At 52.4% G+C, this 14,544-nt stretch overlaps 1 protein-coding gene across 3 annotated transcripts in view; it reads left to right on the top strand.

Annotated features, from left to right (window-relative positions):
* The window catches only part of FAM53A (family with sequence similarity 53 member A), a 37,622-nt gene that overhangs the window by 2,861 nt on the left and 20,217 nt on the right, over positions 1-14,544 (top strand). For 2 of the 3 annotated variants that reach the window (XM_017876220.1, XM_017876222.1), the window contains exon 2: positions 13,804-14,044. In XM_017876220.1, coding sequence (XP_017731709.1) covers positions 13,970-14,044 — 75 coding nt within the window. In that variant the 5' untranslated portion in view covers positions 13,804-13,969. Of the gene's footprint in view, positions 1-10,746; positions 14,045-14,544 lie in introns of those variants that run through there. The other variant, XM_017876221.1, reaches the window with a different exon arrangement.

The following is a 14,544-nucleotide window of genomic DNA, read 5'->3' as shown; positions in this document are numbered from 1 at the left end:
GAGGCCATCCTGGCCAACACGGTGAAACCCCGTCTCTACTAAAAATACAAACAATAGCTGGACGTGGCGGTCATGGGCGCCTGCAATCCCAGCTACTTGGGAGGCTGAGGCGGGAGAATCACTTGAACCCAGGAGGTGGAGGTTGCAGTGAGCTGAGATCGCGGCACTGCACTCCAGCCTGGTAGCAAAAAAAAAAAAAAAAAAAGGAAATTAAAATTTTATATAAACCCTTTTGGCATTTTCCACAAAGATATTAAAGAAAATCGAACTTCAGTCTTTTAAGCATTTGTTGTAAGTGGTCATAATTTAAAAATGTGTGTCAGGGACTCAGGAACTGTCACATGTGTTATTTAGTTTAATCTGATTCCTTGAAGCCTCATGAAGTGGGTGGTTTCTTCTCATTTTCAGTTTCCAAGGAACCCAGGCCCGGAGAGGTGAGGTTACTTGTCCAGGTGAGGTTACTTGGCCTGGCTAGTGAGTGGGTCCAACTGGTGTCTGAACCCGGGGCTTTGTGCAGCTGTCTAGAGCTCACCTGTGTTCTTTACCTCACAAATTACTTGGCACAGTTTGTCTTTTTCCATGTGGTGATATGGTGCAGCCTGTTCTCACCAGTGGAATGGTTACAATGATAATCTTCATTTTACAGTTTGAATTACTTGGCCAGTCTTGGTGGCTTACACCTGTAACCCCAGCATTTTGGAAGGCTGAGGCAGGAGGATCACTTGAGCACAAGAGTTGGAGACCAGCCTGGGCAATATAATGAGACCCCCATTTCTACAAAAAAAAACATAAAAAATTAGCCGGGTATGGTGGTGTGCACCTGTAGTCCTGGCTACTTGGGAGGCTGAGGTGGGACGATTGCTTCAGCCAGGGAGGTGGAGGCTGCAGTGAGCCTAGGCAACAGAGTGAGGCTTCATCTCAAAAGAAAAAAAAAAAAGATTTGAGTTTCTTCTCCTTTGTTGGGTTGCAAAAGGAATACTTCACATGTGGTTTCAGTGCACTTAAAAATAGCGAGTTCAGCAGGGCACGGTGGCTCACACCTGTAATCCAGGCACTTTGGGAGGCTGAGGCAGGCAGGCCACCTGAGGTCAGCAGTTCAAGAGCAGCTTGGCCAACATGGTGAAACCCCGTGTCTACTAAAAAATACAAAAAATAGCTGGACGTGGTGGTAATGGGCACCTGCAATCCCAGCTGCTTGGGAGGCTGAGGTGGGAGAATCACTTGAACCCGGGAGGCTGAGGTTGCAGTGAGCTGAGATCGCACCATTGCACTTCAGCCTGGGCAGCAACAGCGAAACTCCATCTCAAAAAAAAAAAAAATGGAGTTCCTAGACACTATACCTTCTGCCCCCACACATGCAGGGCCTCCTGCGTGGCTAGCGTCCCCCACTGGAGTGGTGCATTTGCTACAGTTGATGAACCTATATGGATACATGCTTGTTATCCAGAGTCCATAGTTGACTTCAGGTTCACTCTTGGTGTTATAGTCTATGGATTTAGACACATGTGTAATGACCTTTGTCAACCATTATAGTATCATGCAGGATAGTTTCACTGGCTTAAAAATCTGTGCCGTGCCTCACCTCTGTCTACCCCTGGCCCCTGGCAGCCACTGTTTTTTTGTTTTTGTCTTTTTACTAGTCTCTACAGTTAACCTTTTCCAGAATGCCATATGGTTGGAATCATACAATATGTAGCCATTTCAGACTAGTTTCTTTCACTTAGTGGTATGCATTTAAATATCTTCTATATTTTTTGGTGGTTTGAAAGCTCATTTATTTTTAGTATAATAATATTATACTGTCTGGATGTATCACACTTTATCCACTTACCTACAGGAAATCTTGGTCGTTTTTAAGTTTTGGTACTTACAGATACAGCTGCTATGGGCGTCTGTGTGCAGGTTTTGTGCGGACATAAGTTTTTGGTTCCTTTAGGTAAATACCAAGGAGCAGGATTGCTGGGTCGTGTACACAGTTGCTGCACATCCTCCTCAGCACTTGGTGTGGTCAGTGTTCTGGATTTTGGACACTGATGGGTGTGGAGTGGTACCTTGTGTGTAGTGGGTTTTTGTTTTGTTTTGTTTTTTTTTTTTTTTTTTTTGAGACGGAGTTTCACTCTTGTTGCCCAGGCCGGAGTGCAGTGGTGCGATCTAGGCTCACTGCAGCCTCTGCTTCATCCTCCCGAGGAGCTGTGATTACAAGCACCTGCCATCGTGCCCAGCTAATTTTTGTATTTTTAATAGAGACGGGGTTTCGCTATGTTGGCCAGCCTGGTCTCGAACTCCTGATCTCAGGTGATCCACCCGCCTTGGTCTCCCAAAGTGCTGGGATTACAGGCATGAGCACCACATCCGGCCCCAGTTGGTTGAGGTGTCTGTTAAAGTCTTTGCTCCACTTTTTTAGTTGGGTTGGTTTCTTTCTTTCTTTTTTCTTTTTTTTTTTTTTGAGATGGAGTTTCGCTCTTGTTGCCCAGGCTGGAGTCCAGTGGTGCTATCTTGGCTCACTGCAACTTCTGCCTCCCGGGTTCAAGGAATTCTCCTGCCTCAGCCTCCCAAGTAGCTAGGATTACAGGTACCTGCCACCATGTCCGACTAATTTTTGTGGTTTTAGTAGAAATCGGGTTTCACCACATTTGCCAGGCTGGTCTCGAACTCCTGACCTCAGTTGTTCCACCTGCCTTGGCCTCCCAAAGTGGGATTACAGGCATGAACCACTGCTCCTGGCCTTTTTTTTTTTTTTTTTCTTTTGTGGAGACATGGTCTGACTCTGTCACCCAGGCTGGAGTGCAGTGGCGTGATCTCGGCTCACTGCAACCTCAGCTTCTGGGTTCAAGTGATTCTTCTATTCGACCTCCCGAGTAGCTGGGATTACAGGTGTGTGCCACCACGCCTGGCTAATTTTTGTAGTTTTTTTGTAGAGATGGGGTTTCACCACGTTGACCAGGCTGGGGTTGTTTTCTTATTGTTGAGTTTTAAAATATCTTTCTATATTTTGGATAATGGTTCTTTGTCAGATAAGTCTTTTGCAAATATTTTCTTTCAGTCTGGAACTTGTTTTTTATTCTCTTGACAGTGTCTTTTGCAGAGCAGATATTTTTAATTTTAATGAAGTTCAACTTAACAATTCTTTCTTTTATGGGTCGTGCTTTCAGTGTTGTATCTGAAAAGTGATCGCCAAACCCAAAGTCATCTATATTTTACTCCTGTGTTATCTATCTTCTAGGATTTTTATAGTTTTGCCTTTTACTTTAGGTCTGTGATCCATTTTGAGTTAGTTTTCGTGAAGGGTGTCCATACACTCCATGTCTTTTTTTTTTTTTTTTTTTTTTGGGATGGAATCTTGCTCTGTGGCCCAGGCTGGAGTGCAGTGGTGTGATCTCAGCTCACTGCAACCTTCACCTCCTGGGTTCAGGTGATTCTCCTGCCTCAGCCTCCTGTGTAGCTGGGGTTACAGGTGCACACCACCACACCCAGCTAATTTTTATATTTTTAGTAGAGATGGGGTTTCACTATTTTGGCCAGGCTGGTCTCAAACTCTTGACCTCAAGTGATCCACCCGCCTCGGGCTTCCAAAGTGCTGGGATTACAGGCATGGGCCACCACACCTGGTCTCATGTCTTTTTTTCTTGTGGATGTCTAGTTTTTCAGCAGCATTTGTTGAAAAGACTGTCTGTTCTCTATTGTATTGCCATTGCTCCTTTGTCAAAGATCAGTGACTATGTGGTTCTATATCTGGGCTCTCTATTCTGCTTGTTCCATTGATTCAATTGCCTATTCTTTTGCCCGTCCCACACTATCTTTTTTTTTTTTTTTGAGACAGGGTCTTGCTGTGTCACCCAGGTCGGAGTGCAGCAGTGCAATCATGGATCACTGCATCCTCCACCTCTCCGGCTGAAGCAATCCTCCCACCTCTGCCTTCTAAGAGCTAGGATTATAGGCACGCAGGTAAATTTAAAATTTTATGTAGAGATGGAGTCTCGCTATGTTGCCCAGGCTGGTCTTGAACTCCTGGGTCCGAGCGATCCTCCTCTCTCAGCCTTCCAAAGCACAGGGATTACAGGTGTGAGCCACTGTGCCTGGCCACACACTGTCTTGATTACAGCAACTTTATAATAAGTCTTAGAATTGGATGGTGTCAATCCTCCAACTTTGTTCTTCTCCTTTAATATCATGTTGGCTATTCTGGGTCTTTTGCCTCTCTCTATAAACTTTATTTATTTATTTATTTATTTACTTATTTATTTATTTATTTTGAGATGGAGTCTCCCTCTGTCACCCAGGCTGGAGTGCAGTGGTGCAATCTCAGCTCACTGCAACCTTCGCCTCCCGGATTCAAGCGATTCTCCTGCCTCAGCCTCCTGAGTAGCTGGGATTATAGGCACTTGCTACTGTGCTCAGCTAATTTTTGTATTTTTAGTAGAGATGGGGTTTCACCGTGTTGGCCAGGCTGGTCTCAGGGTGAGTTCTCTTGCCATCTGAAGGGAGGACACAGCCACCGCATCCCTCTGCAGTGAGGCAGCACTGTTCTTCCCTCTGTGTGTGAATGGAGAGCCAGAATGAGCAACATCAGAGGAAACTTCCAGCCTGAAAGCAGAAGCCAGGAAAAGCAGGGAAGACTGAGGGAGCTGAGATACAGAGTGCAGGGACCAGAAAAAGTAATTTAAAACCCCCCGTGAAAAGCAGCCTTGTATATATAGGCTTAGAGATAAGCGTGAAGATGGGTCCCGACATGGGCATTTGGAGAAGAGGAGGAAGCCCTTGCGTGTGAAGCATATGCACGTCATTGGAAGGGTTGGAGGAGCGGGGGACAAATCCTAGAACAGCAGCAACAGCAGCAAGCGTTGGACACGGAGTCCAGGAACAGATGGAGATGCAGACCAGGGTGGAGCGCGGAGTGTGCCATGAGCCAGGCCGGAAGGATGTGGTCTCCGGACCAAGGAAGACCTTGCTTGAGGTGCCTTAAGCATTTTCTTTTTTCTTTTTTTTGAGACAGAGTCTCGCTCTGTCGCCCAGGCTGGAGTGCAGTGGCCGGATCTCAGCTCACTGCAAGCTCCGCCTCCTGGGTTTACGCCATTCTCCTGCCTCAGCCTCCCGAGTAGCTGGGCCCACAGGCGCCCGCCACCTCGCCCGGCTAGTTTTTTGTATTCTTTTTTCTTTTTTTTTTTTTTTTTTTTTTTTTGGGACGGAGTCTCCGCTCTGTCGCCCAGTGCTGGCAGTGCAGTGGCGGGATCTCAGCGCACTGCAAGCTCCGCCTCCCGAGGGTTTACTGGGCCAGTTCTCCTGGCCTCAGCTCCCGCAGTAGCTGCACTACAACAGGCCCGCCACCGCTCGCCCGGCTAGTTTTTTGTATTTGTTTTAAGTAGAGACGGGGTTTCACCGGGTCTTAGCCAGGATGCGTCCTCCGACTCTCGCTGACCTTGCTGATCCCGCCCGTCTCGGCCTCCCAGAAGTGCTGGCGGATTACAGGCTTTGAGCCACCTCAGCGCCCGCCTTTGTCATTCCTTTTTTAGTAGAAGACGGGTTTCACCCGTGTTAGCCAGGATCGGTCTCGATCCGCCCCCCATCTCGCTGGACCTCGTGATCCGCCCGTTCTCAGCCTCGCCAAGTGCTGGGATTACAGGCTTGAGCCACCGCGCCCAGCCGCCTTAAGCATTTTCTAAAGCTGGGGCAAGAGAAGACCCTAAAAGCTGAGCAGACATCCTGGGAGTGGGCTCCTTACAGAAGTGGAGGAGAGAAGAGGTGTGGTCTTCACGTGCCCCCTTCTCAGGAAGCTGCAAGATGAGGGTGAGGGGTGCCCCGAGTAGGCTAGAGCACACCCCTGCCAGCCCTGAGCACAAGGCAGGACTAGGAGCAAAAGGGCTGAAGGTGTCCTGATGTCTTTCACCAAAGGACTCATTCCTAGGAGGTTTATAAATCTGCTGGGGAGTTTGGGGCAAGAGTTTATACTGGGCAGAAACTTTGCATTCGTAAAAAGGATGGAATTATGGACTTTGGAGAACAGACCCCACTGTGTGGCCTAACTGGAAACACTATTTATAGTGACGAGATAATGTCAGCGATGACTTGACAAAAGGTTCACACAGCCCTATTGGGAGGTGTGGAGCGGGGCTGTGTTGGCAAAGAGATACACCCTGACGTGCCTTCAAGCCAGCAGCTGATGCTCTGAGCGGTGCGCTGGGGCACAGTCCAGGAGCAGCAGGGCCTGCGGGCTGTGTGCGTAGGTGTAGTAAGTACCCGAGGACAGGGCTGAGGGATGGAAGTGTCCACTGTGGAGTGGCAGGGGTGAGGCCTCTGCACGCTTGGGAGTCGTTCAGTGTTGGTTTGTGAGCCAGCACTCTGTGTGTGTTGCCGTGGGGAAATAAAATACAGCTAGTTATGGGCTGAATGACATCTGCCCCCAAAGTCACACATCGAAGTCCCGACCCCCCAGTACTTCAGAATGTGCACTTACTTGGAAATAGGGTTGTTGCAGGTGTAATTAGTTAAGATGGGGTCACACTGGAGCATGGTGGGTCCTGCCCCAAAATGACTGATGTCCTTATAAAATGGGGAGACTTGGACACAGGCACACACAGGGAGAATGCGGTGGGAAGATTGGAGTGACGCCAGAGCCAGGAGGGAGGCCTGAGCACATCCCTCCCCAGAGCCTTCAGAGGGGCGTGGCCTTGCTGGCATCTTGGTCTTCCAGCCTCCAAGGACAGCTGGTTAGTTCATTTCTGTCGTAAGCCACCACTTTGTGATACTTGGTTATAGGAAACTAATTCATGGCTCTACAAATGCTGTATCTGACTCCATATGGATCGAGTTAAAACACAGAAAAATAGAAACTGCTTTGGTGTGTTTTTGGAGGATGGAGTCCTGGAGAATGAGAGTGGCCAGAGCCGCCAGCCGAGGGCATTTTCCCACTGTCCCGTGAGGCGGCCATATGAGCGGAGTGGGGGCTCCGCTCTGCTGCCCCCGTGGAACTCCAGCTCTGCGTTTGATGGCCTGTGGTGGGGGCTCGTCCCTGCTACCCCGTGGAACTCCAGCTCTGCGTTTGACCCTCCTAGGGGTCTGCAGGGCACTGGTGTGGCCAGAACCCGGGAGCGAGGGGAGACGATGGGGTAGTTGGGGGATCAGGGTGAGGATTTTGGCCTCTGTCCTAAGGGCTGAGGAGCCTGTTTCTGGGGGCCAGAGTGCCATGATCTGCTTTCTGTTGAGGTCAGGCCAAGGGTTGCCCAGTGGATGGGAACGGGTGTAGGCTGCTGCGGCCCTCCAGACCTTGAGGATCAGGCTTGAGCTGGGTGCAGAGGTGGAAGGAGAGGCAGGGGAACCCCCTGGGGTTGTCGGCTAAGTCACCAGTGCGGTTACAAGGAAGGGAGTTACAGTGCGGTTACAAGGAGCCTTTGGGAGTGAGGACGGCGACTTAGTGCAGGAAAAGTGGAAGTGAGTTCGTTGTAGCCGTCCTCTGAAGTGAGCCCACTTAGTGTGGGGAGAAGGCATCGCCTGGGCTCAGGGCGGTGCTCGTGGGCTTGGGAGGGACCGCTTCCTGTTCAGAGGGGCCGGTGCTGAGAGGTCCTGGAGTAGGGGCGAGGGATGGCCGATGCCGGCTGTGCCTCCCGGAGCTCAGGTTGTGGTCCTCTCCACTGGCTCCCACTCCTCACCTGTTGGTGGCAGGGACAGTGAGTTCCAGCAGCTGGAGCCAGGTTTCTCTCACTTCCCACGTCTCTTCTACATCTACCTCGAACCCAGAGGTCTGTTTTCCCACTTGTCCTGGCCTTTGTCTCCTTTTCCAGGCCCCTCTTGTTTAGCTTTTAGTCCTGGCTCCAATGTCACTGCCTTAGAGGGACCTCTCTGATTGCCCCTCGAAAAGACTGTCCTGCCATGGTGGGGTCCTGCGGCATCCTCACCACCACCATCCGTCACAATTTCCATATCTCTGGGCTTTCCCAGCTCCGGCAGGGGCTTCCTCTGGTCCTGAACTCCTCCTTCCCCAGACTTCCCTCATGCATACTGGTCTCTGAGAACTGCCAAGCGGGAGGGACTTGCTGTCCATCATGCCTCATGACTGGCGCTGCATCCTCATGTCTCAGTTTATTGTAAGGGGAGACGGGCCTGGCATTGTGTGTGTGGAATTGCATCCCCCAGGAGGTTAGGTTCAAGTCTGCACCCCCAATACCTGCAAATGTGACTTTATTTAGAAATAGAGTCTTTGCAGATGCTATTGTAATTTATTTTTTTTTTTTTTGAGATGGAGTCTCACTCTGTTGCCCAAGCTGGAGTGCAGTGGCATGATCTCGGCTCACTGCAACTTCCACCTCCTGGGTTCAAGCAATTCTCCTGCCTCAGCCTCCCAAGTAGCTGGGACCACAGGCATGTGCCACCACACCCAGCTAATTTTTTGTATTTTTAGTAGAGACAGGATTTCACCGTGTTAGCCAGGATGGTCTCGATCTCCTGACCTCGTGATTTGCCTGCCTTGGCCTCCCAAAGTGCTGGGATTACAGGCGTGAGCCACCGTGCCCGGCCAGATGCTATTGTAATTAATGTAAATTAAGATGAAGTCATATGATTAGAGTGGGCTCTCACCCAATTATTGGTGTCCTTCTAAGAAGAGAGTGATACAGAGACTCTATGGCAATGGGAAGAAGGCTGCATGGTGACAGAGGCAGAGATTGCAGTGGTACAGCTACAAGCCAGGAAATGCTGAGGACTCCTGGAGCCACTGGAAACTGGAGAGAGGCTGGAACCGGTTCCCCCTCAGCCTCCAGAAGGAGGCAGCTGTTGATACCTCCGTTTTGGACTTCTGGCCTCCAGAACTCTGAGAGTAAACTTTTGTTATTTGAAGCCCATCAGTTATGGGAGCTTGGTATAATGGCCCTGCTGGCATCTTGGAAGCCAACACACGTGTCGGTGACGACCTGAGTAATGCCTTCCTTCCTGCGGGAAACGCGTGTTCCATAGGAGGGTCTCCTCCCCTCCCTGCGCAGCACTCACAATCCCTGTCTCCTGGACTCCCGGCAGGGAGCTGCTGTTGGCAGCAGACATGGTCCCTCCTGTGCTGCATGCACCTCTCGTGTGCCAGAGCTGCTGCTCGGACACCGCTAGGTGTTCCGCATTGGCGCTGCTGGACACTTGCCCTGGCTGCTGCTTTGGAAGCACACTTTATCTGATTTTTTTTTTTTTTTTTAAACGGAGTCTCACTCTGTCACCACGCTGGAGTGCAGTGGTGTGATTTCGGCTCACTGCAACCTCCGCCCCCCCGGGTTCAAGTGATTCTCCTGCCTCATCCTCCTGAGTAGCTGGGACTACAGGTATGTGTCATCACACCCAGCTAATTGTTTTGTTTTGTTTTTTTTTTTGAGATGGAGTCTCACTCTGTCGCCCAGGCTGGAGTGGGTGGTGCGGTCTTGGCTCACTGCAAGCTCTGCCTCCCGAGTTAACGCCATTCTCCTGCCTCAGCCTCCGGAGTAGCTGGGGCTACAGGCGCCCGCTACCACGCCCGGCTAGTTTTTTGTATTTTTAGTAGAGACAGAGTTTCATCGTGTTAGCCAGGATGGTCTCAATCTCCTGACCTCATGATCCGCCCGCCTTGGCCTCCCAAGGTGCTGGGATTACAGGCATGAGCCACTGTGCCCGGCCACGCCCAGCTCATTTTTATATTTTTAGTAGAGATGGGGTTTCACCACATTGGGCCAGGATGTTCTCAATCTCCTGACCTCATGATTCACCCGCCTTGGCCTCCCAAAGTGCTGGGATTACAGGTGTGAGCTACCACGCCCGGCCTGTCTGATATTTTAAAGTCTATGAGTTATGAGAGTGTGACTCTTTTTTGAGACAGATTCTTGCTCTGTCGCCCAGGCTGGAGTGCAGTGGCGCGATCTCAGCTCACTGCAAGCTCCGCCTCCCGGGCTCATGCCATTCTCCTTCCTCAGCGTCCCGAGTAGCTGGGACTACAGGCGCCCGCTGCCGCGCCTGGCTAATTTTTTTTTTATTTCTAGTAGAGACGGGGTTTCACCGTGGTCTCGATCTCCTGACCTTGTGATCCGCCCGCCTCGGCCTCCGAAAGTGCTGGGATTCCAGGCGTGAGCCCTGCACCCAGCTGCGAGTGTGGCTCTTGCACACACGTGTCATCGTTTCTCTATCGAGGGCGTGCAGACCCTCCAGGCGTTCACATCTCACGTGACCACAGGCAGTAGTCACAGCCAGGACTGCGGCGTCAGTGTGGCGTGGTGCTGGCATCTGACGGTGCTCAGGCAGATTTGGGACATGTCCTCCCTGCCCTTTTTCTGACCCAGGGTCACGTGCTACATTGGGAACCCCCCCCCCAGTCTGGGCGGGGCCTCCCCGAGCTCTTTCCTGACCCGATGCTTCTGAAGGTTTCTGGCTGGTCATTTTGTAGAGTTGGCCTGTTTTGAGATTGTCTGACATTTCTTCAGAATTAAATAATCAGGTTCCAGGCCAGACGTGGTGGTGATACATGCCTGGAATCCCAGCACTGTGGGAGGCTGAGGTGGACGGATCACCTGAGATCAGGAGTTTGAAACCAGCCTGGCCAACATGGTGAAACCTTATCTGTACTACAGATATAAAAACTAGCCGGGTGTGGGGGCGTGTGCCTGTAATCCCAGCTACTTGGGTGGCTGAGGCAGGAGAATCGCTTGAACTCAGGAGGCAGAGGCTGCAGTGAGCTGAGATCGCACCACTGCACTCCAGCCTGGGCGACAGAGAAAGACTCTATCTCAAAAAAAAAAAAAAGGGGAAACTCAGGTTCCTGCGTTTGCCGAAGGAGGCTCGGGGTGTTCACATTGATCGCTGGGTTCAGGTGCCTGCCGGGTACCCCTGCTGTTACTGTTTTTCCTTGGTGACTGCCGAGCATCTTTTGGGGGTCACTTTGAGGCCGTGAGCTCTGTTTCTCGCCATATGTTCTCTGCGGGTCCAGCATCATGGATGCATCTTGCCTGAGACTGTTGTGTTGGGATGTTGGTCAAGTGATGGTTTTAAAGCACTTCCCTCCTTCTCTCTGCACTCACTAGTGGCTCCCCACCGCCCCGTGAGGAGGTGCTTTCCCGCCACCCCCACCTCACCTGGGTCCGTGGGTTCCTGGGTTCCTGGGTTTGTGGGTGCCTAGGTTCGTGAGTTCTTGGGTTTGTGGGTTCCTGGGTCTGTGGGTCTGTGGGTTCCTGCGTTTGTGGATTCCTAGGTTCGTGGGTTCTGGGTCCGTGGGTTCCTGGGTTCCTAGGTTCCTAGGTTCATGGGTTCCTGGGTATCTGGGTTCATGGGTTCCTGGGTTCCTTTGTTTGCTGCCAGTTGCTTTGCTCTGTGTTACTGGCAGGCTACTGGGGAGCCATCCTCACTTCCTGCACCTCGACAGGCTCCAGCTCTTTTCCCTGCCCCAGCCCTGCAATCAGCCATTTCTACACAGACTGTGAAGCCTGTTTTTAAAATAAAACCCTAGTTATTATTTTTTCAAGTTATAGTGTGGCTGCTGTCCCCTTTCTAAGGTTGTGTGTGTGCTTTGTGCAACCAGGAGGGTTCAGAAGGTGGGTGTGCAGCCCCTCGTGGTGCACGGTGTGAAGGGAGCTGGCCCTCGCCCTGCAGGAATGGTTGGTGGGATTAGGGAGGGAGGCTGACTTGTCAGCCATAGAGCCGCGTCCTGTGAAGGCTCTGACGCTGAGACAGAGGTGAGTCCGGGCCGTGGCTGTGAGCTGGGGGCTCTGAGCTGGGACAGAGGTGAGTCCGGGCCGTGGTTGTGAACTGGGGGCTCTGAGCTGGGACAGAAGTGAGTCTGGGCTGTGATGTGAACTGGGGGCTCTGAGCTGGGACAGAGGTGAGTCCGGGCCGTGGCTGTGAACTGGGGGCTCTGAGTTGGGACAGAGGTGAGTCCGGGCCGTGATGTGAGCTGGCACCCCAGTTGCTGGTGGCTTTCCCCAGCTGACATTGACCAGCATTGGGTGTGCAGTGTGACTGGCTCTGATTTGTGCTGCTTAGTTTGAGACAATTTGAATGGAGCCGCTGCTGCGGAGAGACCTCCTTCTGAAGCATCACAGTGGGCCCGGCTGACCGTGACCCAGCGCAGGACACCCCTCTTGGAGTCTGGGGCTCTTGGCTGTGGGCTGGAGATGACAGTGGTGGCTGCCGAGGGTGGTGGGAGTGGTCAGCCCCGAGCGCGTGATTTCAGACCCAGTGAGCCAGGTGGGCACAGCCTTTAGCTGATGTGTTGTGTCCCCTGGCCTGGAACAGCCCCATGGGTGGGTGGTACCTATCAGGACCTGTGCACAGACCCTGCCTGGATTTGGTCTGCCCGGTCTCCTGGACCTGGCAGCAGCAGGGCTGTGCCTGGTGACGGGAAGGCTCCGAGCCAGGCCGGGTGGCCCACTGTGCACGTAGCTGCTGTGTTGGTGGCGCCTTTGCCCTGGCCCTTGTTCAGGAAGATGCTGGCTTTTGGACTCTAGGGAAGTGCCCATTGGTTTCTGTCGAGAGCAGTTGTATGTGCACATTTTAAGTGTGGAAGGCAGGTATTGAACCGGGTTGAAACCTTTCCAGCGTTGGCAGAAGTGTGCGTGTGAGTCTCCTTTGCCCTCTTACTTTACTGGCAGGTGGCGTGGCCCAAGTGGCTGGCGGTCCTTCCGATGGGGCGGCCCACGTGCCTCCCACATGCCAGGCTTTTGGGGCAGATGCTTGTGAACACTGCTGCCTATGGGTTGCTTTCATTGGTGGAGGTGAGGCCTCAGCTTTGGCGTCCTGTCAGCCCTTAATCCTTGCCTAGGAGCAGTCTGTGGGCCCCAGAAGACTGGCCGGAAGCTGGAGCTGGGCGGCAGCGGAGGATGCGCACCTTGGAGGTTGTGTGGAGGTTCCGTCACTGCTGTCTTAATTCCCAGGCACTCTTCTTTTTCTCTGGACATTCCTTTTTAAGGGTGTCCTGGTCTTCATGGAGGTGCCGTGTCACTCCAAGGGCAGAGGGCTGCTGCTGAGGAAGTCCTTACCCTCCCACCTAGGGCTCTTCTCCAACTTGCTGGTTTTGCTTGTTTGCCCCTTGTCTCTTTTGGCCTCTGTTGGGTCTGAACTAGGTGGCCTTGGCAGCTCCTCACACCCAACAGTGGGAGCCTGAGAAGGGTCAAAGCTGGGGCAGGTTGGGGACACGCTGGGTGCAGGGCCACCTTGCTGGGCACTTCGGCCCGTTGGTGTCTATTGGGAGCAGCCCTGGGGCAGCCACGCAGCCTCTGCCAGCAGTACAGACAGAGCTGTCCATTCCTGGGGCTGAAGAGCTCAGGGCCTAAAAGACCCCCCTGAACCCTCGCCCTTCCTCTGCCGGCCCCTTGCTGTCAGCAGACCAGGTGCAGACCCTGGTAGGCTTCCTTTGCCCCAGCTTCAGTGCAGAGCGCTTGCCCTGCTGGCTGGCGTGGGAGTGGGAGGGGTGTTTGGCCACTTGGAGCGGAAGAGGGTGGATAGTCAGGGTTTCTGCATTCCTGGCTTGATACTGGCTTTCCAGCAGCTTCCCAGCTTCCAGAATGTCCTTGCCATCATCTCCCATCCTATTTCCCCTTTTTTGGAGCAGGAGACTGGGGTGGCCTGTTTTCTTCTTTCAGTTGAGGCTTCCAGGGGGTGAGATGGGTCTAACATGTGCCTTTGCCTTTAGCCAGAAGACCACCGTGATTAGATTTTCCAGAAAAGAACTTGCATGGTAGTTTTGAAAATGGGAGGGTGTTTGTGAGGCAGGATATCAGAAATACTTTATACACAGGGGACCTGGCATGTAACAGAAACATCAACAAAATGATTTTACGTATAATCACGTGGTGATTTATCTCTTCTGAGAAACAGGCACAAATCCTGAAGAGCCTGTGGGCACAGACCGCTCATCTGTAAGGAAAGTGGAGACATGACCTTGAGATTTGGCTCAGAACTAGCAATGCCGGGGCCTTCGAAAGTCTGATGTTCCAGCACTCCAGTGCCTGTTGGTGTGGACGGAGGACACGGGGCCCCAACCATGGTCACACTTATCACTGAGAAGCTACAGAGCCAGAGCCTGGACGACCTCACCTGCAAGACCGAGGCTGGTCCGGTAAGCAGCTGCAGGTGGCACGAGGCTGGGTGCCCCTCCCCCATGCTGTCACAGGGGAATGGCCACACTGGGAGGTGGAGGTGAGGGCTAAGTTCTCAGGGGCCTGGGAGGCACTGCCGGGCCAGGCATGGGGGTGTCTGGTGCACAAGTGGGTCCCAGAGCCCATCAGTGTCATCACAGCGGATTTTCAGCATCATTTAAAAAAAACAGACTTATTAAAAATGCCAGCCGGGCACAGTGGCTCACGCCTGTAATGCCAGCACTTTGGGAGGCTGAGCACGCAGATCACTTGAGGTCAGGAGTTTGTAACCAGCCTGGCCAACATGGTGAAACCCCATCTCTACTAAAAATACAAAAATTAGCCGGGCGTGGTGGCAGGTGCCTGTAGTCCCAGCTACTCGGGAGGCTGAGGCAGGAGAATGGTGTGAACCCGGGAGGCGGAGCTTGCAGAGAGCTGAGATGGCGCCACTGCACTCCAGCCTGGGCAACAGAGCGAGACT

This window comes from Rhinopithecus bieti, unplaced genomic scaffold (genome assembly GCF_001698545.2).
Source record: "Rhinopithecus bieti isolate Rb0 unplaced genomic scaffold, ASM169854v2 scaffold_9581, whole genome shotgun sequence".
Classification (NCBI taxonomy): Eukaryota; Metazoa; Chordata; class Mammalia; order Primates; family Cercopithecidae; genus Rhinopithecus; species Rhinopithecus bieti.
This window is presented reverse-complemented; position numbering and strand designations above follow the sequence as displayed.